At 40.4% G+C, this 25629-nt stretch overlaps 1 protein-coding gene across 2 annotated transcripts; it reads left to right on the top strand.

Moving 5' to 3' along the window:
* On the top strand, positions 1-25438 carry SQLE (squalene epoxidase). 2 transcript variants are annotated; one of them, XM_007538565.3, is made up of 11 exons: positions 1-258; positions 3968-4220; positions 8688-8868; positions 11505-11601; positions 14566-14679; positions 14764-14935; positions 16130-16225; positions 20494-20636; positions 21260-21356; positions 23136-23223; positions 25003-25438. In XM_007538565.3, exons 1-11 carry the CDS (start codon positions 1-3, stop codon positions 25193-25195), a joined length of 1692 nt encoding a protein of 563 aa, XP_007538627.2. In that variant the 3' UTR covers positions 25196-25438. The 2 variants fall into 2 exon arrangements, with proteins under 2 accessions (XP_007538627.2, XP_060057594.1); XM_060201611.1 differs by lacking the exon at positions 1-258 and adding an exon at positions 1703-1738 and having other exon boundaries at positions 3965-4220.
* The last annotated feature ends 191 nt before the right edge of the window (positions 25439-25629 follow it).

Below are 25629 nucleotides of genomic sequence, written 5' to 3'. Positions count from 1 at the left end.
ATGTGGACTTTCCTCGGCATCGCCACCTTCACCTACTTCTACAAGAAGTGCGGGGACGTGGTCATCTGGGCCCACCGCGAGCTCCTGCTGTGCGCCCTGGTGTTTCTGTCACTCGGCCTGGTGCTGTCCTACCGCTGCCGCCAGCGCGGGGCCCAGGCCGCCCTGCTCCCCGGCGCGCTGGCGGCGCTGCCTCTCGTCGGCTTCCTGTGGGCGCGACGCCCCGCGGGCTCTGAGGCCGAGCCGCCGCGCGCCAAGCGGGTGGGTGCACCCACCACCCCTCGGGCAGGGGCAGGGGCAGGGGCGGCGGGTGGGAGAGCCACCACCCCTCGGGCAGGGGCAGGGGCAGGGGCGGCGGGTGGGAGAGCCACCACCCCTCGGGCAGGGGCAGGGGCAGGGGCGGCGGGTGGGTGAGCCACCACCTCTCGGGCAGGGGCAGGGGCAGGGGCGGCGGGTGGGTGAGCCACCACCCCTCGGGCAGGGGCAGGGGCAGGGGCGGCGGGTGGGTGAGCCACCACCCCTCGGGCAGGGGCAGGGGCAGGGGCGGCGGGTGGGTGAGCCACCACCTCTCGGGCAGGGGCAGGGGCGGCGGGTGGGAGAGCCACCACCCCTCGGGCAGGGGCAGGGGCAGGGGCGGCGGGTGGGTGAGCCACCACCCCTCGGGCAGGGGCAGGGGCAGGGGCGGCGGGTGGGTGAGCCACCACCCCTCGGGCAGGGGCAGGGGCGGCGGGTGGGAGAGCCACCACCCCTCGGGCAGGGGCAGGGGCAGGGGCGGCGGGTGGGAGAGCCACCACCCCTCGGGCAGGGGCAGGGGCGGCGGGTGGGTGAGCCACCACCTCTCGGGCAGGGGCAGGGGCGGCGGGTGGGAGAGCCACCACCCCTCGGGCAGGGGCAGGGGCAGGGGCGGCGGGTGGGAGAGCCACCACCCCTCGGGCAGGGGCAGGGGCAGGGGCGGCCGGTGGGAGAGCCACCACCCCTCGGGCAGGGGCAGGGGCAGGGGCGGCCGGTGGGAGAGCCACCACCCCTCGGGCAGGGGCAGGGGCAGGGGCGGCGGGTGGGAGAGCCACCACCCCTCGGGCAGGGGCAGGGGCAGGGGCGGCCGGTGGGAGAGCCACCACCCCTCGGGCAGGGGCAGGGGCAGGGGCGGCGGGTGGGAGAGCCACCACCTCTCGGGCAGGGGCAGGGGCAGGGGCTGCGGGTGGGAGAGCCACCACCCCTCGGGCAGGGGCAGGGGCAGGGGCGGCGGTTGGGTGAGCCACCACCTCTCCGGCAGGGGCAGGGGCAGGGGCTGCGGGTGGGAGAGCCACCACCCCTCGGGCAGGGGCAGGGGCGGGGGCGGCGGGTGGGTGAGCTTACTCTCCTTATGGGCAGAGGCCAGGTTAGTGAACTCTAACCTCTTGGGAGAGGCCATGGCGAGTGTGCAGCCTGGTGGGGGGCTCGCACTGTATTTGAGAACATCCTTGGCTCTGCCATACCGACAACTGGCTTCACTTAGTATGAACTGAGCAAGTGCACAGTGAAGGAGTTTAAGGATACTGATTCATCAGAAGTGAGATGGAAAGTGAGGACATTGGAGAGCAGCCGCTTTTTGTGATGGAGATTTTTTTTTTAAATATGAATTATTTGATCAGGATGTTATTCGTACTTGGGAAGAAAAAGCCTTGCCATGGCTTCAGCTTGTTGTCTATGTGCCTGACAGTTCCCCAGGGGAAAGGTGACAATGGAACGCCAAATAGAAGTGGTAGGCACAGCACCCAGCTTTCCCCACATTGAGAGAGTCTTGATTAAATCAAATTAGTGATTGAGTAATGTCCTTTGCTTAATTGTGTTTCATAAAGACCATCTATAAATACATGTAAGTCATCCCTGCTGTAACAGCAGAGGACAACAGTGTGGGAGGAAATTAAGGCCAGAACATTGTACAGTCATTGTACATTGTACTTGGCCATAAGCATTTACCAAAAAAAAAAAAAAAAAAAGTGGAAGCAGGACATCAGGTAAAAGACTTAGAACAATATAATAAATCAAGTGAAAGCAGGTGATAGTGACTGAATAGGTTTGAGTAACATACAAAGTAATTTACTCTTTGATAATTCTGAATTTGTATTATTTTTCTGTACTTTCAGTTAAGATTAGCAAGATTTACAAAGGAGATGACTTAAGAGATTTAGAACTTTTATTTCACTACTTCTGTCTGAAATCTTTGAGAAATTGCTTAGTTTTTATAAGAATAAGTTACTGTTTCTGTTAAGATGGGACTGGCATTAGTATTACTGATGGTTATGGAGTTAAATGATTTGTTGTTTGCAAAATACCTGTCCATATTTTCTAAAAGGTAGTACTATATATATGTATTTCGTCTAAAAGTAGTATATATATATATATATATATATATATCTTTTTTTTTTTTGCCTCCAGAGTTATTGCTGGGGCTCGGTGCCTATACCATGAATCCACTGCTCCTGGAGACATTGTTCTTTTCCCCTTTTGTTCCTTGTTGTAGCCTTGTTATGGTTATTATTGTTGTTGATGTCATTCGTTGTTGGATAGGACAGAGAGAAATGGAGAGGAGGGGAAGAGAGCGGGGAGGAGAGAGACACCTGCAGACCTGCTTCACCTACAGTGAAGTGACTCCCCTGCAGGTGGAGAGCCGGTGGCTCGAACCTGATCCGTATGCCAGTCCTTGTGCTTTGCACCACGTGCTTTTAACCTGCTGCACTACCAGCTGACCCCCAGAAATTTTTTGAATAATACTGAATTCACAGGGTTCAGTTGGGTTAGAGAAATGGTAATAGGTGGAGAAGTGGAGTGATTAAATCTCTTAATCTTCAATTTGAAATATTTGGTTTTTTGGTCTGAGATAACTGTTCAGGGTCACTGACTAGTCCAGGTGTCTGGAATGCCATTACATATGGTTGTGCATAGAAATTTGGGGGCTGTGGGGTTGGGCGGTAGCACAGCAGGTTAAGCACACATAGCGTGAAGCTCAAGGACTGCCTTAAGGACCCCTGTTGGAGCCCCAGCTCCTCACCTGCAGGGGGTCGATTCACAAGTGATGGGGCAGATCTGCAGGTGTCTATCTGTCTCTCCTCCTCTCTGTCTTCCCCATCTCTCGATTTCTCTCTGTCCTGTGCAGCAACAATGACATCAATAACAATAATAATAACAACAATGATAAAAAAACAAGGGCAACAAAAGGGGATAAAAATAACCCTCCGGGAGTTATTTTTATTCGGTAGCACAGCAGGTTAAGCGCTGATGGTACAAAACTCAAGGACTGGCATAAGAATCCCAGTTCAAGCCCCTGGCTCCCCACCTGCAGGGGAGTCACTTCACGGGCGGTGAAACAGGTCTGCAGGTGTCTTTCTTTCCCCCTCTGTCTTCCCCTCTTTCTCTCCCCCTCTGTCTTCCCCTCCTCTCTCTATTTCTCTCTGTCCTATCAATAACAACGATAACTACAACAATGAAACAACAAGGGCAACAAAAGGGAATAAATAAATAAATATTTAAAACAGACAAACCCCTCCAGGAGCAGTGGATTCACGGTGCCGAGCCCCAGCAATAACCCTGGAGGCAAAAAAAAAAAAGTAATTTGGGGGTAGGGCAATATTTTGCTAGCAGTCAGTGTTCTTTTTACTTTATGAGTGGCTCAGACTTTACTTTCTATTTTTGGCTTAGGGTAGTGTGCTGGGGATTGAACCCAGTGTCTTATCACATGCAAAGCATGCGCTCTGGCATATATTTGTGTTTGGATATTATTACACTTATTTAGCCAGTATCTTGGTGCCAGTGGTTTTACTGTATGTTCTGGATTTGTAAACCTAACAAATAGTTACTTTAGTTTGGTAATGTTTGGGGTGTTACTTTTGCCCAAGATTCAAAAGTCTGGTGTGTCTAAATTAGTAGTATGTATGACTAAGGATAATAAACGTGGTTATGTGATTCACTTTTTTTTTTTTTTCTTAAGCAGTGCAGAAAAGGAACCATTATTTCAGAAACAGCCTTAATAGGAGCAACTGCCTCTACATCAGTATCTTCTCAAAGTGATCCAGAAGTTATCATCGTGGGAGCTGGTGTGCTTGGCTCTGTTTTGGCAGCAGTGCTTTCCAGAGATGGAAGAAAAGTGACAGTAATTGAGAGAGATTTAAAGGAGCCTGACAGGATAGTTGGAGAATTTCTTCAGCCAGGTGGTTTGCATGTTCTTAAAGAACTTGGTCTTGAAGGTAGGTTTATATTGACTTCTAAGAGTTGTATATCATTTTCATTTTAGACTGTCCAATGACTGCTGAAAAGGCATTTCATTTCATTTATAAAAGTACACTCATTTTCTATGAGATTCACATGAAGATGAGAACAAAGGAAAAAATAAACACTGGATAGATTAAAGAGATACTAAAAAAACTTGAATACAATGAAGTAGCTAAAATCTTTTTGTCTTTTTTTAAATTTGTATTTATTAATGAGTGAGAGAAGGAGGAGAGAGAGAACTAGAGCATTTCTCTGGCACATACAGTTCAGGAAATTGAACTCAGAACCCCATGCTTGAATCTGCTGCTTTAGCCATTGCTCTACCTCCTGGGCTGCAGGATCTAAGAACTTTCAGTGGTCTAAATTGTGGACGGGAAAATCAGAATGAAAGCATTTAGTAAAAAGTGAATGAGGGGCTGAGTGGTGGTGTGCCTGCTTGAGTGCATAGATTACAGTGCACAAGGACCCAGGTTCTAGCTCCTGATCCTCACCTACAGGGGGAAAGTTTTGTGAGTGGTGAAGCAGTGCTGTCTCTTCTCTATCTCTTTTCCTCCTCACAATTTCTGTCTCTATCCAATAAATAAGTAAAGATAGTAGAAAAGTAAAAAAAGTAAATGAAACTGTAATTTGTTATACACCTATTAGATAATTTTTTAATTTAAGCACCCTTAATCTATTAAACCAATACTTTGAAAAATACTTATTTTTATTACATAAGAGAGGTTAATTTTCACATAAAGCAAAGCACTCTGCTACAAGTGGTATGGTATCAGGAATCAAATCAGGAACCTCAGGTATGTAAGTCTAGTGCTCTATCAGTCAAGATATTTCCCCAGCTACTAAACCAATGCTTTGTGTGTGTGTCTGTGTGTGTGTGTGTGTGTGTGCCTCCAGGGTTATTGTTGGGGTTCAGTGCCTGCACTATGAATCCACTGCTCCTGGAGGCCATTTTTGTTGCCCTTCTTACTATTGCTATTGTTGTTACTGCTGTTGTTGGACAGGACAGAAATTAAGAGAGAAGGGGGAGACAGGAGAGGGGAGAGGAGACACTTGCAGACCTGCTTCATCGCTTGTGAATCGACCCCTCTGCAGGTGGGGAGCTAGGGGTTCAAAATGGGATCCTTATGGCAGTCCTTGCACTTCACACTGTGGCTATGTGTGCTTAGCCTGTTGCACTACCACCTTGCCCCAATCATTGCTTTTTAGCAATATAAGAGCTATTCACTGTCTGCTTTAAAATGGTTGAGATATATTTGTGAACAATACAGGTCCAACTGTTTTTTTTTTAGTATTTTATATATATTATATATATTAAGTATTTTTATATTATCTTTATTTATTTATTAGAGACAGCCAGAAATTGAGAGTAAGGGGGAGGTAAAGAGGGAGAGAAATAGACACTTGCAGCCCTACTTCACTTGTGAAGCTTTCCCCCTTCAGGTTGGGGACTGAACCTGGATCCTATGTGTGTGCTCACTCAGGTGCACCACCAGCCAGCCTCACCTCCCTTTTTAAAAAATTTCTTTTAAACTTTATTTTATTTGATAGGACAGACATTTAGAGAGAAGTAGGTTAGAGAGGGAGAGAGGCAGAGAGACACCTACAGCATTGCTTCATCACACGGGAAGCTTTCCTCCTGCAGGTAAGGCCTGGGGCTTGAAACCAGTCTGTGTGTGTTGTAATGTGTACACTTAACCTGGTGTGCCACTGCCCAGGAGGTTAAGATTGGAGAGATCATACAGGCCCTTATAGGTAGTGAGGCAAGAATGTGACATGATCTTTTTTATGTGTCTGTGAAGAGGCTTCATACCTTTGATATTTTGGGATAACATATTTACATCCTGATTCAGTGCATACTTGCATATATAAATCTGACTGAATGTTTCATTTTACTTTTATAAAAATAAAATAAAAACCTTAACAATCAGTTTGCAGATTAAACCACTCCTGATTGGCTGCACGAAGCCTCACCCTCTTCCTAAACAAAGCAAAAACAATTACAAGAAGCAACTATCAAACAAACAAGAGGAAGACTGGTCATGATTTTAACCAAGTAATCAATTCATCATTTGAAAGTCATTTCACACTTTACCACTGAGTTACACCCTGCTGTTGTAGAATGCTATTTTTAAAGAATATATGAAGTATAGTGGATAAACTATAGGATTGTGATGATGGGGGAAATGAGTCAATGCAAGCAGCCTAGTGGAAATTTCATTGTTCAAGTGACAGATGATGGAGCTTTGGACTAGCATGGTAGCAGAAGGGCACTTTATAAGGAAGTGAAAAGACTTATGTGAATATTAAGAGGTAGAAGTGACAAGACAATATTGGCATGAGCTATATGAGGTAGTAAAAGTGGTTTTGGCTTCGACAGCTTGTAGGTGGTGAGACTTGCTGAGAAGAAGGCCTGGAGAGGCATGGGTGTTGGGGATGTGTATGGAGATATAAGTGGCTATCATGTTGAATATGTGAATCTAGAATGCAGAGGAGTAGTTTGGGCTTGCTTAATTCAGTTAGAAGTTTTAAGAGTTGTCAACATAATTATAGTATTTAAAAGTCACAGCATTGATTGAAACCATACAAGGAGGATGTAAGGATAATCAAGAAGACAAAATAAATCAAGACCTGGGAAATTGATATTTAGAGGTTGGCTAGAAGAGACAAAACAGAGACTAAGATGAGATGGAGTTGACAGAATGGCAAAAAAAAGTCCAAAGGACTGAGTATCTCTTTATCCAAGGGAGGAGGATGTTCTTAGTAGAAGGGAATGAATACATATTTAGAAGGACAGCTAAACCATGGGAACTCCGTTCTTCATAGAACATGCATCCTGGTAGGTAGTGTAGAAATTGGTGATAACATAATAAAACTTGGAGTATGATGATTTTAATTTAAGGGATTTAGAGAAAAATCTGAAAAGGGAGTTCAGGGGGCTGTGTAGTTTTAAAAGCATAATGCAGTTGAGGAAGGGACAGCTCCACAGAGAAGACATTATTTGAGATAAGAACTAAAGAAAGTGGAAGAAAATAATCATATACAGAAAATTATTATATATCAAGTGCAAAAGCCCTATGATTGTCTTAAATGTTAACCAAATGAGGCTTAGTGGGTAGAATGCGTACTCTTCACACCTGAGCCTGTGGGTTTGGACCTGATGTGATTGGCCTCTTTCTCATTAAAAGAGTAAGTTAGGGAATTCCGGCGGTAGCACAGTGGGTTAAGCACACATGGTGCAAAGCACAAGGACTTGCTTAAGGATCCCAGTGTGAGCCCCAGGCTCCCCACCTGCAGGGGAGTCACTTCACAGGTGGTGAAGCAGGTCTGCAGGTGTCTATCTTTCTCTCCCCCTCTCTGTCTTCACCTCCTCTCTCCATTTCTCTGTGTCCTATCCAATGACGACAACAATAATAAAAATAACAACAATAAAAAGACAAGGGCAACAAAAGGGAAAATAAATAAATTTTTTAAAAAGTAAGTTAGTTCATTGTGCTAAAGGATAACATATTGTAAGTCTAAATCAAAAGGGTGATGATTAAGACTATTAAACCTGGGTTGACTGATTGCCTTGAAAGGGACTAGTAGTTGTTAATTTAAAACAGATCATTTCAAACTTGTATATAATATGATTTATACATCTGCATACTTCCAGATCATCAAATGAAAGTTCCCCAATTCACCTGAGAACAAGATATAGTAAAGACAAAGCAACAAAATTATTAATTGTTCAGTTCATGAAGATTCTGTTTACACTGTATAAGTTAAAAACTTAGTTAAAATTTCTAGAAAATTCTAATGAATCAGAGCATTTGCAGACTATGAAAAAAATGGAAATGTGTAAATAATTTAGAAGCTGCTATGGGGGTATAAATGACTAATAGTTGTATGAGAAAAAAACATTGGAGGCCAGGCAGTGGTGCACCTGGTTAAGTGCACATTTTATAGTGTGTGAGGACACAGGTTCAAGCTCCTGGTCCCCACCTGCAGGGGGAAAGCTTCACAAGTGGTGAAGCAGGGTTGCAGGTGTATATCTGTCTGTTTCTGTCTCTTATCCCCCCATCTCTTTTAATTTCTCTCTGTTTCTATCCAATAACAAATAAATACTAATATATATTAAGCTTCACAAATAACCACATCTCCAATTAGCTGCAATAATTTACATAGTTTTATGATGTAGAGACTCACTTCTGATGCTTTCATGTCTTGGTATCTAGTATAACTGGGTAAATTCCCAAAGTTGATTTTTTTTTTCCCCCATCACTTAGGCATCACCTGACTTTTTCTTACAGAAATAGAGAGGGAAAGATGCCATGAGCCCAGTTTCTTCCATAGCAAAGGGACTGGGCTTAAACCTGGGTCTTGCACATGGCAAAGCAGACACATTATTCCAGTGAGCTATTATGCCAGCCCCAGACTGATTTTTTTAAATGAATTATTTTCAGATGCAGTAGAAGGTATTGATTCCCATACTATACATGGCTATGTATTACATGACCGGGACAGCAAATCAGAGGTTCATATTCCTTACCCTTTATCTGAAAACAATCAAGTACAGAGTGGAAGAGCTTTCCATCACGGAAGATTTATCATGACTCTTCGGAAAGCAGCTATGGCAGAACCCAAGTAAGTCTATAGCTTTAAATATATGTTAGAAAGACACACTTAAACATGAACTTTGTACAAATAATATTTTATGAATGCTCACAGTGTTTGAGTATTACATTAAAATAAGCCATAAGAAGAATGTCGGATCAGTATGTAGAGAATTTTAATTTTTAAAATTTTTTTCCCCTTTTGTTGCCCTTGTTTTATTGTTGTTGTTATTGCTGTCATTGTTGTTAGGACAGAGAGAAATGGAGAGAGGAGGGGAAGACAGAAAGGTAGAGAGGGAGTCGGGTGGTAGCGCAGCCGGTTAAGCGCAGGTGGCGCAAAGCAAGGACCAACGAAAGGATCTTGGTTCGAGCCCTGGGCTCCCCACCTGCAGAGGAGTCACTTCATAGGCGGTGAAGTAGGCGGTGTCTATCCCCCCCCCCCCCCGTCTTCCCCTCTTCTCTCCATTTCTGTCTGTCCTATCCAATAATGACAACATCAATAATAACTACAACAGTAAAGCAATAAGGGCAACAAAAGGGAATAAATAAATAAATATTAAAAAAAAAGAGGTAGAGAAATATAGACACACCTGTAGACTTGCTTCCCCGCCTGTGAATCAACTCCCTTGCAGGTGGGGAGCCAGGGGCTCGAACCAGGTTCCTTACGCTGGTCCTTGCATTTTGTGCTATGTGTGCTTAACCCGCTGCACTACCAACCCACAAGAATTATTTTTAATGACAGAAATATTGAGGACTTTTTTCTTTGACTAAATAGTATGAAAAGAATTTAAAGGATAAAGTTTTTGTACCTAAAAGTTTAAATTGATTATATCCATTCCTAGGAATTGGGGTTTGTGGGTATTGTCTTTTCTATTAGCAAAGTCAGGATAGAGAATTTCAAAAAGGGAATTCTCTGTTCTAGTCTCTCTCTCTCTCTTTTTTTTAATATTTACTTATTTATTCCCTTTTGTTGCCCTTGTTGTTTTATTGTTGTAATTACTATTATTGTTGTTGTTATTGATATCATCATTGTTGGATAAGGACAGAGAGAAATCGAGAGAGGACAGAAAGACGGGGAGAGAAAAACAGACACCTGAGATCTGCTTCACCACTTGTGAAACGACTCCCCTGCAGTTGGGGAGCCAGGGGATCGAACCAGGATCCTTAAACTGGTCCATGTGCTTTGCACCACATGCGCTTAACCCGCTGCGCTACCACCCGACTCTCTACTGTTTTAGTCTTAGTTAGCATCTAGTTTGACAAGACTGACTTCTTTTAATTAATTTATATTTTCTTCCAGTCTTCATAATCTTTATTTTTAAAAGTTTTTTTTTAATTATCTTTATCTATTGGATAGAAACAGACAGAAATTGAGAGGGAAGAGGCTAATAGAGAGGGAGAGAGAGAGACACCTGTAGCCCTGCTTCACCACTTGCAAAACTTTCTCCCTGCCGGTGGGGACCAGGGACTTGAACCCGGGTCTTTATGCATTATAACATATGCACCCAACCAGGTGCATCACCACCCAGCCCCCATAATCCTTAATTGAGGAAATTTTAAACACAAGAACCTTCATGTAATTGGCCAAGACTTAAGATAAAGCAAGTGGACTTGTGACTGGGGAGATAAGCATAATGGCTACGAAAAGACTTTCATGAGCAATGCTGTGGTTTAAAAAAAAAAAAAAAGATTTATCCTTAGAACTGAAAGGACTTTCTTTTCTTTTTTTTAATTTAAAAATTATCTTTATTTTTAATATTTATTTATTATTGGATAGAGACAGAATTTGAGATTAGAGGGAGAGACAGAGACACCTGCAGTCCTGCTTTACCACTCATGAAGCTTAATCCCTGAAGGTGGGGACCTGGGGCTTGAACCCAGGTTCTTGCAGATTATAATGTGAGTTCTTAACCGTTACACCTTCTCCTGCCCCTATTTATTTATTGAATAGAGACAGCCAGAAATCGAGAAGGATAGGGGTGATAGGGAGAGAAGACAGAGACACCTGTAACACTGTTTCACCACTCATAAAACTTTCCCCACTGCAGGTAGGGACTGGGGACTCAAACCTAGGTCTTTTGATATTATAACATGTGCACTCAACCAGGTGTGCCACCGTTCGGCCCCTGAAAGGACTTTATGTCTATGGAAGTAAAATATGTTAGTTACAGGAAAATGAGAAGATACTAAAGGAAATTTAAAAAATTATCCAGGGTCTTTCTCACCAAAAATAACTACCTCGAATAATTAGGTATAAAGACTCTAATTTTATCTTTTCATCTCTATTCCTTTTGTTTTTTAAATAAGTTTAGAGCAAAAAAAAAGTCTCCCCCCCTTCCTTTCCCCCTCAAATAGAGAGGTAGGGTTCTAAAGCTTCCTTCTCTGCAGTTACCTAGGTTCCAATCTGGGTCATGCACATTGGCAAAGAAGTGTACTAGTTGTTTGAGCTACTGGGTTGTCAGGAAAGTCATAACACATTTTTGCATAGAAAACTAGAAAAGTACATTTTGATGTTCCTGACAACCCAATATTTTTCTGATCCTAATGCCATTTTTACACTTTTCATTATAATATCTACACACATATTTTCAGCTACATGAGGAATTTGCCAGTACTGAAGCTGGTCAAGTGTGTTATCAGAGAATTGATCTGGTTTCTATCTTCTAGTGCAAAGTTTATTGAGGGCATTGTGCTACAGTTATTAGAAGAAGATGATGTTGTAACTGGAGTTCAATATAAGGATAAAGAAACTGGAGTTATCAAGGTGAGATCAAATGGCAGTTTTTATTAAGACATTTATTTTTCTTTAATTGTCTCTTGGTTCCCTGAAAATGTAGGCTCGCCAATACATAAATCATCAGATGAACTGAGTTCTAAGACCTCTGCAACAGGATGGATTTTAGGTTGTGGCATGTTGGTCTTTTTTTTTTTTTTTAATTTATTTAATTTTTTATTTATAAAGAGGAAACATTGACTAAACCATAGGATAAGAGTTTTTTTTTTTTTAAAGTGATTTAATAAGAGGGGTACAATTCCATACAATTTCCATTATAAGAGTTCTGTGTCCCATCCCCTCCATTGGAAGCTTCCCTATTCTTTATCCCTCTGGAAGTATGGACCAAATTTCTTTTGGAGTTCAGAAGTGGGAGTTCTGGCTTCTGTAATTGCTTCTCCACTGGACATGGACATTGGCAGGTGGATCCATACCCCCAGCCTGTCTCGCTCTTTCCCTAGTGGGGCAGGGCTCTGGGGAGATGGGGTTCCAGGACAAATTGATGAGGTCATCTCCCCAGGGGAGTCAGGTTGGCATCATGGTAGCATTTGCAACTTGGCGGCTGAAAAGCAGTAAGATATAAAACAGAACAAATTGTATAATAATAAGGAACATAAAGCTAAGTGTATAGCAGATGAAATTTGGGGTCTTCATGTTGGAAGAAACTTGGAAGTCTTTTAGGTATATTCCAAGGAACCCATGACTTTACTAATTTTTGCCTGGGCCAGATAGCTAATGTGGAGGTGAGCCAAAAGTGTTGTCTGGGGAGATGGTTGGAAATAGGACTAGAAAGCTGTATCAGGGCAGAGAGTAGCTCCAAATATGGGAAAAGTATATCAGTACCATTAACTGTAAACTATCAATCTGACCGAGGGCCTATATCTATTAATATTTAGCACAGGAGCCTGTGTAACCTCTGCATTCTTGGTCTGAGCTGGCAGACCATGGTAATAGCTAGGAACCTTCTAAGCTGCAGAGGTCATTTCAGGACCAGTCTTCCTTGAGTGGCAGAGTATATTGACCCAACCTCCTTTTTTTGGGGGGGGCAGTCCCTACCATTGTTGTTCCACCTTGAGGGCAGGGTCCTGTACATGCCCCCAAGAGGGTTTATGATGTTGTTCCTGATGGAGATGACCAGTGGTGGTGAAAAGAGGTCTATCTATATCTATATCTGTATCTATCTATATCTATATATCTCTATATCTGTGGGAATCCCAGGATTCCCTGACTAGGGCCCTGGATGATGGGGTGGCCTGGTAGTGATCAAAAGGGCCATCATTAGAGTGCACTGGTCTCTTGCCCTTATCCAGCTTTTATAGTCCTTACTTTATTTGACAGTGTTAGGCTTAGAGTGATTGAGTAAAGTGAAATAGGAAGTAGGTGAGAAAGGTATCTAGGTCTAAGTAGACAATATTTAATTAAGTACTTTATGATGTCCTTGTTAGGTCTTTCTGCTTGTTTGCTGCTCTTATTGAGTCACTGTAGATTCTTCTACACTTTTACTTTAAGGTATATATTTTCCCCTAACTTACGGATATATGTGCACATGTGCCCTATCTCATGGACTCTGGTCTTTATCTAGTTTCTATAACTTTGTTAGGAGATGTGGCACGTTGCTCTTAACATGTGTGCTCAGTTCTGTCACCACCTGTTTCCTTTTAAAGTTTTTTAATTTTTATCTATTGGATAAAGACTGCCAGAAATAGAGAGGGTAAGGGGAGATAGAGAGGGAGAGAGAAAGAGAAACCTGCAGCACTATTTCACCACTTGTAAAGCTTTCCCCCTGCAGTGGGGATCAGGGGCTTGAATATGGGTTCTTTCGCATTGTAACAGGAATGTTGCTCTTTGAAGGATCATATATGTGATGCAGATAACTTGGAAAACAGGTATCAGCAGTATTAAATATCTATAGTATGAAAAACTAGAATGAGAAATAGAGAACTTAATAGAGAAGTGGAGGGAAATTGGAAAGGTGAAAGTATAAGAACTGAATACAAAAATAAATGACTTATATGAAATAAATCATTTAAATCAGAGCTGCAAAAGTAATGGGATTTTGTGACCAAGAAGGTGGCAAAGTGATTAGAGTATTAGACTTTGTAATATAAGGTCCTGGTTCGGTTCCTGGAACTGCATGTACCAGATTGGTGCTCTGAGTCTCTTCATTTCTTTTTCTCTTTTGCTTTGTATGTCAATAAATAAAATCTTGTTTTAAGATGATGTAAGGGAATTTCTTGAGAAATAGAATAACATTGTTTTCAGTATATACTCATGCTTAATAAAAGAAGAAAAATTCTTCTGGACTGCTTCCTACAGTTACCATATCCTAGAAAGTATACTCTGATATAGGTAAGGTACTGTGAATAAATACATTTGTGTATTAAGAAATTCTTTTAAGCCCTAGCTACTGGCTGAATACACTATATGAAATTAGAAAGGAGAGCTTACTTAGGAGAGTGCCTGCTTTGTCATACATGCAACCAAAGTTTGAGTTCCAGTACACCACATGGTAATAATATGGCACAAAGTAAACATTGGTGCTGTGGAGCCTCCCCCTACCCCCACCCTTGTCTTATATCCCCAAGTTTTCCCAGAGTTGTAAAGCCCTGGTGACAGCAATAAAGGAGAATTTGCTAGTCATTATAATCTGTAATGAGAATAGCCTCACATGGCCCTTGGTTATTTTGTAGTTGTTTTCCTGTTGTTCATCAGAGTGTAGTTTAATCCCAAATGGTATGGCTGGTAAAGTTTCCAAAAAAGGTCAGCCTTAAGTTATTAGAGGAGGTGTCATTGCAGCAACTTAAATCTGTGCAACAACTGCATCATTAGGCTGATCTCTAAATAACTTCTATAACACCTAAAAATATATTTAAATTCATGCATATATTAAAGAAATGCTCTTTTTTATTATGTATTTCTAAGCATTTAGTTGAATGTCCTTCCTTTTTATTGTAGGAACTCCATGCTCCATTGATTGTTGTTGCAGATGGACTTTTTTCCAAATTCAGAAAAAACCTGATCTCTAGTAAAGTTTCTGTTTCATCTCATTTTGTTGGCTTTCTTATGAAGGTACTGTAGCAATGTGATTGTAAAAAAAAAAAAAAAAGTAAGTGGAATTTTGAAAGTTATTAAAATATATATATTTTTTTCTAGAATGCACCACAATTTAAACCAAATCATGCTGAACTTATTTTAGCTTATCCGAGTCCAGTTCTTATCTACCAGATTTCATCTAACGAAACTCGAGTACTTGTTGATGTTCGAGGAGAAATGCCCAGGGATTTAAGAGAATACATGGCTGAAAAAATATACCCACAATTTCCTGGTAAGAAATAGGATTTCAGAACCATTGTAATATATAGTCTGAATGAAACCTCACAAAATGTTTTCCATCTCTATTTCTCACTGAAGTTATGTCTAAATCAGGCCAAAGATAGGGATGGCTGGTGAAAAAATGCATTCAGTCATCAGATACTATTTAAACAAGTATATAAAGGAGCTCTTATCTAGCAAGAACAAAAAAAGTTTTAATATACGTTAACAGCTAAAGCATAGTTTTCAGGATAGCAGGTAATATTAGCAAATGGTGTTTTAAAAGGTAATATAGATAGTAAACTATTGCAATAGTAATACTGTACTTGATTTTGTGCTTAGTTTTTACATGTATTGAATTTTGAACAGTTTGATTTAATCTACACATTCATCCTGTGGGATAGGAATAATCAATGTCCCCATTTTATAGACTAGGAAACAAAAAACCTTCAAACTAATATAAACCCCAAGCTAAGAGTTTTATATTAATATTAGGTCATTGAATGTCTATTCTTAACAGGAATGAAATATTTTTAATATGGGTATCTAGGCCATGCATTTCCAGATTATAGCTAGAAGTATATGAAAAAGAAAGTTCATTTCATATATATATATATATATATATATATATATATATACCAACACAATTTTAAAACTGGTAAGTATATCAGAGATGAGTTTACCCAGACATTTTTTTTTATAGATCAAAGAGCTGAAGGTGGAAAAGGTAGAACACTCTACAACTTATCCTTTTTCTACTACACATACTCTTCTGCAGTTTGTTAGTTGGTAGTTTATTCCATCTGTTATTGCCAGATAGGTAGTGACAATAAATTTAGTGTTAAATATGAGCACGTGTCACTTAACATTTAAATGGGGAATATGTGTTTTTTCTTCTCATCTGAAGTAGTTTTCTGTAGTTTTTGGTGTTTATTTCTTCACTCAGCTCTATGTAGATCTATATACATTAGTTTTCTTCTTAGATTCCATAGTCATTTCTTAATATGGAGAACAGTTTTATAAATTATTTTATTGATTTATCACAGGAAATTTAAGCTTATTATTTAAGCTTATTGATTTATCAAAGGGAATCTGAGTACCAGCCTAGCCTATTTGTAGTAAAATATTTGTGCTTGATAAGAAAATGTTGTAATTTGAAATTGAAATGTTATGAACCATTTATTTGGTGGGGTGGGATTTATTGCAGATCACCTCAAAGAACCGTTTCTGGAAGCCATTCAGAATTCTCGTTTGAGATCTATGCCAGCAAGCTTCCTTCCTCCTTCACCAGTAAATAAACGAGGTATTATTTTCATGTATTGATTTTGCAAAGAATATTCTGGATACTCAAATGAAACATTCCAAATCATAAGTGATTAAATTCAGACTGTTAGAATAACATGTGGGATGGAGAATTAGTAACTGGATTAACACATTGCAAACACCAAAATTAACTTTATTATTTAATGCTATCTTGTATGTTAGTGGGGATATAGCAATTAAGTATAATAATCGTTAGTCTAGAGAAGGAATTTTTTGATGAGGGATAATAGACATAATTTTCGACATTGTTAATAAGTGCTGTTATAAGTTACGGTGTTACAGATTCATAGTGAAGGAAAGTTCAAGGTAAAGGGGAGCTTTTGATTTATTTGTTTTATTTTTTACCAGAGCACTGCTCAGCTCTGGTTTCTGGTTGTACTGGAGTTTACCTGGGACTTCGAAGACTCAGGCATGAAAGGCTTTTTGCATAACCACTATGCTATCTTCTCCACCAGAAAGAAAGGGGAACTTGTGAACTAGGATGGATGATAAGGGAAGGCATAGCTCAGAATAAAGCTAGAGTTGGGACATGGAAGATGAGTGGGAGCTCATTAGGTGCCTAGTGAGGTGAGAAACATCTAAGGGCTCCTTCCCTGTTTTCATTAGCACTTGTTTCTGTCCTTTCAGATGTATGACATCCTCACAGATGATAAGTGGTATCTTATTATTGCCTTTTCTGTGATAATTAGTGAGAATGAACATTTTTCTACATATCTGTTGGCCATCTGGATATTCTCTTTGAAGATTCTGTCCAATTCCCACCACCAGAGTTCTGTATCTCTTCCCCCATTAGAAGTGTCCCTGGTTAAGCGCACGTGGCGCAAAGCACAAGGACCAGCATAAGGATCCTGGTTCGAGCACCCAGCTCCCCACCTGCGGGGGGCCACTTCACGGGCGGTGAAGCAGGTCTGCAGGTGTCTGTTTTTCTCTCCCCTTCTCTCTCTTCCTATCCTCTGTCGATTTCTCTCTGCCCTATCCAACAATGACACCAATAACAATAATAATAATAATAAAGATAAACAACAAAGGCAACAAAAAGGGAAAAAATGGCCTCCAGGAGCAGTGGGTTTGTAGTGCAGGCACCGAGCCCCAGCAATAACCCTGGAGGAAAAAAAAAAAAGTTTTCCCTATTCTTTATTCCTCTGGGAGAGTATGGACCAAAATTCTTTATGGGGAACAGAAGGTGAGAATTCTGGCTTCTGTAATTGCTTCTCCGCTAGACATGAACATTGGCAGGTGGATCCACATTCCCAGTCCTTTTCTGTCTTTCCCTAATGGGGCAGGGATCTGGAGAGGTGAGATTCCAGGACATATTAGTAAGGTCATCTGCCCAGGGAAGTCAGGTTGGTGTCATGGTTGCCTGCAACTTGGCTGAAAAGCATTAAGATGTAAAGCAGGGGGTCGGGCGGTGGCGCAGTGGGTTAGGCGCATGTGGCGCAAAGCGCAGGGACCGGCGTTAGGATCCCGGTTCGAGCCCCCGGCTCCCCACCTGCAGGGGAGTCGCTTCACAGGCGGTGAAGCAGGTCTGCAGGTGTCTGTCTTTCTCTCCCCTTCTCTGTCTTCCCCTCCTCTCCATTTCTCTCTGTCCTATCCAACAACGAATTGCGTCAACAAGGGCAATAATAATAACCACAACGAAGCTACAACAAGGGCAACAAAAAGGAGGAAAAATGGCCTCCAGGAGCGGTGGATTCATGGTGCAGGCACCGAGCCCAGCAATAACCCTGGAGGAGGAAAAAAAAAAAGAAAAAAAAAAGATGTAAAGCAGAGGGAGTCGGGTGGTAGTGCAGCAGGTTAAGTGCACGTGGCAAAGGACCAGTGTAAGAATCCCAGTTCGAGCCCCCGGCTCACTTCACAAGCAGTGAAGCAGGTCTATAGGTGTCTTTCTCTCCCCCTTTGTCTTCCCCTCTCTCCATTTCTCTCCTATCCAACAACAACGACACCAATAACAACAATAATAAATAAAATAAAACAACAGGGTAACAAAAAGGGAAAAATAAATAAATAGATAATTAAAAATGTAAATCAGAATAAGTTTTTAGTCAGAACCTAAAGGTGAAATTTGGGGTCTTCATTATGGAAGAAGCTAGGAAGTCTGTTTTAGATATGTTCCAATGTGCTCATGACTTTACTAATTTTTGCTTGAGCCTGACAGCTAGCATGAAGGTGGGCTAAAGGTATTACCTGGGGAGATGGTGTCAGAGTTGAGAATAAGACTGGAAAGCTGGGTCAGGGCAAAGTATACAAATAGCATTGCCTGTGAACCCCATCAATCTGACCTAGGGTCCATGCCTATTAGTGTTAGCACAGGAGCCTTTTCTGCACATTACAGTGTGCACACTTAACCAGGTGTGCCACTTCCTGCCCCCTAAGGTTTTTATTTTAGACATAACTACTTTGATATTTTGTGGAGCCTCTGCATCCCTGTAGGTTTGAGCTCACAGTCCACAGTCATAGCTAGAAACATCCTAGGCTGCACTCATTTCCAGACCCGTCTTCCTCAAATGGCAGTATGTTGACCCAGCTTACCTTCAGAGTGGGGCAATTTCTACCACTGTTGTTCTGTAGTGAGGACAAGGTCCTGTAGAGGCTTACAAGAGGGTTTATGATGTTCCTAATCTCTCCCCATCTTTAAATATGGTTGTTTATTTTTTACATTGTTGGGTTTTGTGGACTCTAATATATTTCGCCTATTAATAACCCCTCCTCTACTATCTTTTCCTACTGAATATCTTTCTGTTTTGGTGATGCTTTATTTTCAGTTTGAATAGGGACCACTGATTTATGTTTGTTATGTTTTTCTTACTGTTAGACTTGATTCTTCAAAAACATTTCTGAAGCAAACTCTGGAGTGCTTCTATCTATTTGATAGTTTCTTCTATCTATTTGATAGTTTTTGGTCTAATTTCCAAGTCTTTGACCCATTTGGAGTTGACATTTGTGCATGTGTACATGGTGATATGTGGTGGTCCTGTTTGATTTTTGTGAACACTTTCAACCCAATTTTTTTTTATATTCATTTATTTTTCCCTTTTGTTGCCCTTGTTGTAGTCACTATTGTTGTTATTGATGTTGTTGCTAGGTAAGACAGAGAGAAATGGAGAGAGGAGGGGAAGACAGGGGGGAGAGGAAGATAGACACCTGCAGACCTGCTTCACCACCCGTGAAGCGACTCCCCCTGCAGGTGGGGAGCCGGGGGCCCGAACCCAGATCCCTACAGTGGTCCTTGCGCTTTTGCGCCATGTGCACTCAACCTGCTGCACTAACGCCTGACTCAACCCAGTTTTTACAGCATTGTTTTTTTAATGGATTCTCCTTTCTCCATGTGATGTTTTGGGTTTCCATGTCACAAACTGAATATCCATAGGGATATTCAGTGTGGGATCATTTATTAGTTCTAATAGTCATTGAAAGTTTTAAAGAAGCTAGAGCTATAATCAGATTTTAATTTTTTTCTTTTTTAAAAACATCTTTTTATCTATTATTGGACAGAGACACAATGATAGATTGAGAAAGAGATGTGAGATAATGAGAGAGATACCTACAGTCCTGCTTTACCACTTGTGAAGAAGGTTTCCCCCTGTAGATAGGAACAAGAGGCTTGACCCTGATCCTTAACCAACCAGGTGCACCACTGCCTGGCCCTCTTGAGATTTTTATTTTAGAGATACTATGATATTTTGTGGAAGATGGCTTGGATGAAAGTTCATACTAGAGCCTTTAATCATAAGCTTTTTAAAAATTTTACGTGATTGACAAAAATGGGAGGTAGGAAATGGATTTGGGTAATGTCCTAGATACAGGATTAGTGAAACACAGTTACTGAGTATTGTAGTAAGCCTTAGTGAGGAAGTATGAAAAAAAGTCAGAATCAGAACTGCTGATATATTTTGATTTCTGTACATAAAGAGCTTGATAATATGCATCGGTGTATGCATAATAAACTACTGACCATACATATTAATTAAAATGTGAAGCAGAATGAAAACAGTGCCAAACTGATATAAAATTCTATGGAAGCAAATTCTAGTTGGTGTGATTGGGAATGTTTCTTGGAGAGGTAAGAATAGAAGCTGGTTAGTTCATGGATTTATTAAAACGAAAGTATCAGAGTAATATAGTAGTCATTATTTATTTCCTTGTGTTTTCTAGCTTACATCTATAATGTTTGTAAACGAGTAATTATGTGTTACTTCTTGTCTCAAGGTATATATACTTCATAGTGTTATGATTTGATTCTTTTTATAGGTGTTCTTCTTTTGGGAGATGCATATAATATGAGACACCCTCTTACTGGAGGAGGAATGACTGTTCTTTTAAAAGATATAAAACTATGGAGAAAATTCATAAAGGGAATCCCTGACCTTTATGATGATGCAGCTATATTTGAGGTAAGGTATTACAATTTTGACAGATATATCAAAATAGATTTTTTTTCAGGCCTATGAGGAATGGGGTTTTGATAGGGAGATTTGTACTTCACAGCTGGATCCTTGGTGATGGTTGTTAGGCAATCTTATTCAAGTTTAAAAAACCTTGCTTCCAATCTATGAATCACCAGATAGATTTGACGAGAGCACCACTCAGCTCTGGCTATTGGTAGTGCGGGGGATTGAGCCTGGGACCTTTGACATGAAAGTCCAGTGCAGTTTCTGCTATTTCCTTGGCCAGAATTTTGTAATTTCTATAGAATACTACACAGCATTGCATCTCATGGAAAACATTGCTCCTGGTGATTGTAAATTTAACTTCAAAATCATGTGTCTGTGTGTGCCCGCAAATGGGAAACATAAGGCATAACCTTTGAATTACGCCATGTTGTGGCCAAAGGCACTAATTATAGTTGTGCTAATAAGAAGTGGGAGGTAGGGTATGGATGAGTATGAAACTTGGGTATGTTCTAAACTTGTTGTCATTAGCATAAATATCAGTTTGGGAGGATTATTTCTACCATCAGTTGGTGTTGTTTTTTTTTTTTTTTTTCTCCATAATAAATGATCTTTTCCTTTTTTAGGCCAAACAATCATTCTATTGGGCAAGGAAAACATCTCATTCATTTGTTGTGAATGTCCTTGCTCAGGCTCTTTATGAATTATTTTCCGGCACAAATGGTAAGTAGAGATCTATTTTTTTGTGTTTAAAAAGAGTTTCATTAGTGAGTAATGGTTTACAAGGTTATAAGATAGTAAGTATAGATTCACACTATACTCAGCAACAAAGCTTTGTGCTTCTCTGTGTCCCTCTCTGTTCCCAACTATAGCTATCATTATCTCATAAAGTTTAAAAACAGTTTGGCTACTTTTTTTTTTTTCTTGCAAGTTGATTAAATTCAGTTATGATAGATATCTCTTAAAGTACATTACTGAACTGCAGCATTTTAACACAAGATAGAACTTAATAAAAAAAATGAATAATTAAGCTAAAAACAGAAATATCTTTGCTGACTCCCATCTTGGTAATCCTGTTTAACTTCATCCTTAAAATAACACTTAGCTTCTAACCACCGTTACATTTTATATATATTAGGCTACTATAATAGCCATATAACTCAGTGTGTTGATTCCTATTGTTCAAGCCAGATCAGGAATACCCCTAAATGCATAAGACTGTGCTGTAGAAGCTTCCTGGTCATGAAGTAATAGGCAATATAGTTGATTTTATTTTTCCTTGAACATGCTAATTGCATTCTCCCTCCCCAGTAATGAAACTCTATCAGATTTTTGTCTCCTATAAAATTGAGCAGGTAGCATTATACATCCATTTTTTTCTCATTTGAAATAGTCCATGTGCCAAAATGGGTGGAATTGGAGTTGGTTATACTTAGCAAAATACACGAGGAAGTGAAAGATAACTAGATGATTTCACTCATGTGGAATCCTTTTCGGGAATAGAAAAAATTCCTTTACATCAGATATTTATAGCAATGCTGTAACCTAGTAATCTATGCTTTGCTGACATAGTTACAAGACAATATCTACACAGTCTTTCTGGGACACCTACTGTCATTCTTTCCAAATGGAAAAATAACTAGTTGACTTATTTGTCAATAAACTATCAGTTAAAATGGCTGGTTGGGCTAATTTAAAAAGGGGGGGGGGACTGGCTTTTGGTTCTTTCAATTTCTCTGTCTCTATCCGATAAATAAATAAATATTAATAAAATACAAGGATAAAAATGATGAAAGATTAGATGAGAATAGGCTGGGTGATGGCACACCCACCTGCAGGAAGGAAGCTTCATGGATAGTGAAGCAAATACTGCAGGTCTCTTGTCTCTCTTTTTTTCCTCTCTTCCCTTCTTTCCTATGTCAGTTTCTCTCTGTCCTATCAAAAATAAATAAATAAAGGAAGAAATAATGGCACCAAGCAGACCTGTAGGCAATAAAAATCAATAAGTGAAAAAAGATTAGATGAGGAAAGAGGTCTGTTGGACTAAAAGTTTATCTGTTGTGAAGAAAAATGCATACATAAAGAGAACATTAATTCTAAATTATTGTAAGGGTTATTAACTGACTTTGCTATGTGTGAGAGGTTAAAGAGTGACTTTTAATATATCTATATATATAGAAAACCATAGGTGTCAAGCATGATTTATTACTCACAGCTCTTCTTTTTACTTGTTAATTTACTGCTCAGAGATAAGGATTGGGTTTCTTAAAGACTGGGAATTTTGGTCTCCAGAAGTGTGGTCTAGTCACAAAGAGCTGACAAGATATTTTGAATCATTTTAATGAATTTACAACAACTAGGGCAATAGCTTTTCAACAATTCTAATTTCTAACACCTACACTTTATATAGTGACTACTAACAAAGTTTACTCATATTTATTTTGGTGCCCTAACATAAATGTGTGGCTATTTTGATTGAGAATTTTTAAAATTCTATTTTAGATTCCCTACATCAACTAAGAAAGGCCTGTTTTCTTTATTTCAAACTTGGTGGAGAATGTGTTGCTGGTCCTGTTGGTCTACTTTCTGTGTAAGTTGTTTTAATGAGAGGAAACATTTTTTCTTAGCCCTGCTCAGTTTAAGGACTGCATAAAAATATTGAATTTTTTTTTTTTTTCTGTTAATATTCCCACTCAGAAGGTAGTGTTAGTTCTGAGGAGTGAACACAGGGTCACATTTAGTCCTGTGTTTCACATTTGGTAAACATTAGATGTTGGTTCTAGATGAGGCTAGAGCCACATGATCTGATTTATGGGGGGGACCCCTGGATAGCAGATAAGCTTGTATTTAAAATTTAAATCTCTGAAACTCAGTAATATTTTGACAGTATACACATATGTAGAAATTTTGAAGATCTGCAAAAAACCAGAAATATTGAAAAATCTGAAAAGTGAAGTTGCATAAGTCTGCTCTTATATCTAGTCTGAAAATAAATACTGTTATCTTTTGGAAAACTTAAATTCCTAGAGATTAGGCCATCAGATAGCTCAGACTGGAATCTCAAGAACAGTAAAAACCATTCAAAATGTGAATTTTTTTTTTTTAAAAAAGTTTTATTGATTAATGAGATAATGAACCTGAACATCACCCTGGCACATGTGATGCTGGGGATTGAACTCAGGACCTCATGCTTGTAAGTCAAGGACTTTAGCCTGTATGTCACTTTCTGGGCCACAAAACAATTTTTTTCTATTTATTTTACTTTTTGTTGCCCTTGTTGTTTTATTGTTGTACTTGTTATTGTTGTCATCGTTGTTGGATAGGACAGAGGGGGAAAGACAGACACCTGCAGATCTGCTTCACCACCTGTGAAGCGACTCCCCTGCAGATGGGGAGCCAGGGGCTCCAATCGGGATCCCCATGCTGGTCCTTGCGCTTTGTACCATGTGTGCTTAACCCACTGCGCTACCACCTGACCCCCCAAAACATAATTACTTTGAATTTTTTTTTGTATTTATTTATTGGATACAGATAGGTGGAGAGAGACAAAGAGACACACCTACAACACTGCTTCACCACTTGCAAAGCTTTCCCCCTGCAGTTGGGGTCTGGGGGCTCGAACCCAGGTCCCTGGGCATTGAAACGTGCGCTCAGCCAGATGCGTCATCACCCAGTCCAAAACATAATTTTTATAAACTAGATTAAGAGAAGTTACTAGGTCCTCTGATTGAGTATATGTTAAGTAGCTCATCCTTCTTCTTCTTCCTTCCCCCTCCCCCTCCCCCTCCCCCTCCCCCTTCTTCTTCTTCTAGCAGTGCTCAGCTCTGACTTATGGTAGTGCTGGGAATTGAAGTTGGAACTTTGGAGCCTCAGGCATGATAGCCTTTTTGAATCATTAAGCTATTTCCCCAGCTCATGTAATAGCACCTTAGTCCCTGCCATGAAATGTAGCAGACAAAAGCTTGTAAAGTCCTGAAAAGGAGGAATATACGTTTAGCTTTATAGATACAGACTTGAAACTCCTTCATAAGTAAGTTTTAGAGAGTTGGACAGTAGCACAGCGGGTTAAGCGCAAGGACCGGCATAAGGATCCTGGTTCAAGCCCCCGGCTCCCCACCTACAAGGGAGTCGTTTCACAGGCAGTGAAGCAGGTCTGCAGGTGTCTGTCTTTCTCTCCCCCTCTCTGTCTTCCCCTCCTCTCTCCATTTCTCTCTGTCCTATCTAACAATGATATCAATAGCAACAACAACGATAATAACTACAACAAAAATAAAACGGCAACAAAAGGAAAAATAAATATTAAAAAAATAAGTAAGTTTTAATTTCTGGCTCTTACTAATACATAAATATATATTTTTTTCTATTACAGACTGTCTCCTAACCCTCTAATTTTAATTGGACACTTCTTCGCTGTTGCACTCTATGCCACATATTTTTGCTTTAAGTCTGAACCTTGGATTACAAAACCCCGAGCCATTTTTAGTAGTGGTGCTGTATTGTACAGAGCGTGCTCTGTATTATTTCCTCTAATTTACTCAGAATTGAAGCATTGGGTTCATTAAACACAAAGAGGAGCAATCTGTGAATAAATATTTGGAACTCATCAAGTCCTGAGATTTTTTGGAAGAGGGTGTGTATAGCATAGTTAAATATACTATAGTTTGCAATTTAAATGAAGGGTGAAATAAGACAGGTATTTAAGAGAAATAATTGTTACCATAAATTCGTGCTAACACTGAAGCCATTTGAATCTAGTCTGGAATGAGTCATTGTGGGACATGCAAATAAAAGGATGAACAAAGACAAACTTTTTGTTTCTTTTTACATAGTTTAATGATAATGGAAAAGAAAATAATGATAATGGAAAAGAAAACCAAAGTGGGGTGAAAATGCTTTAAAAATAGACTTTGAGGCCAGACCTATCACCTTCTGCACCCCATAGGATCTTGGGTCCATGCTTCCAGAGGGATAAAGAATAGGAAGGAAAGCTTTCAGG

This window comes from Erinaceus europaeus, chromosome 1, assembly GCF_950295315.1.
Source record: "Erinaceus europaeus chromosome 1, mEriEur2.1, whole genome shotgun sequence".
NCBI lineage: Eukaryota > Metazoa > Chordata > Mammalia > Eulipotyphla > Erinaceidae > Erinaceus > Erinaceus europaeus.
The sequence above is the reverse complement of the archived record's forward strand: the minus strand, read 5'-3'. Positions and strand labels throughout refer to the sequence as shown.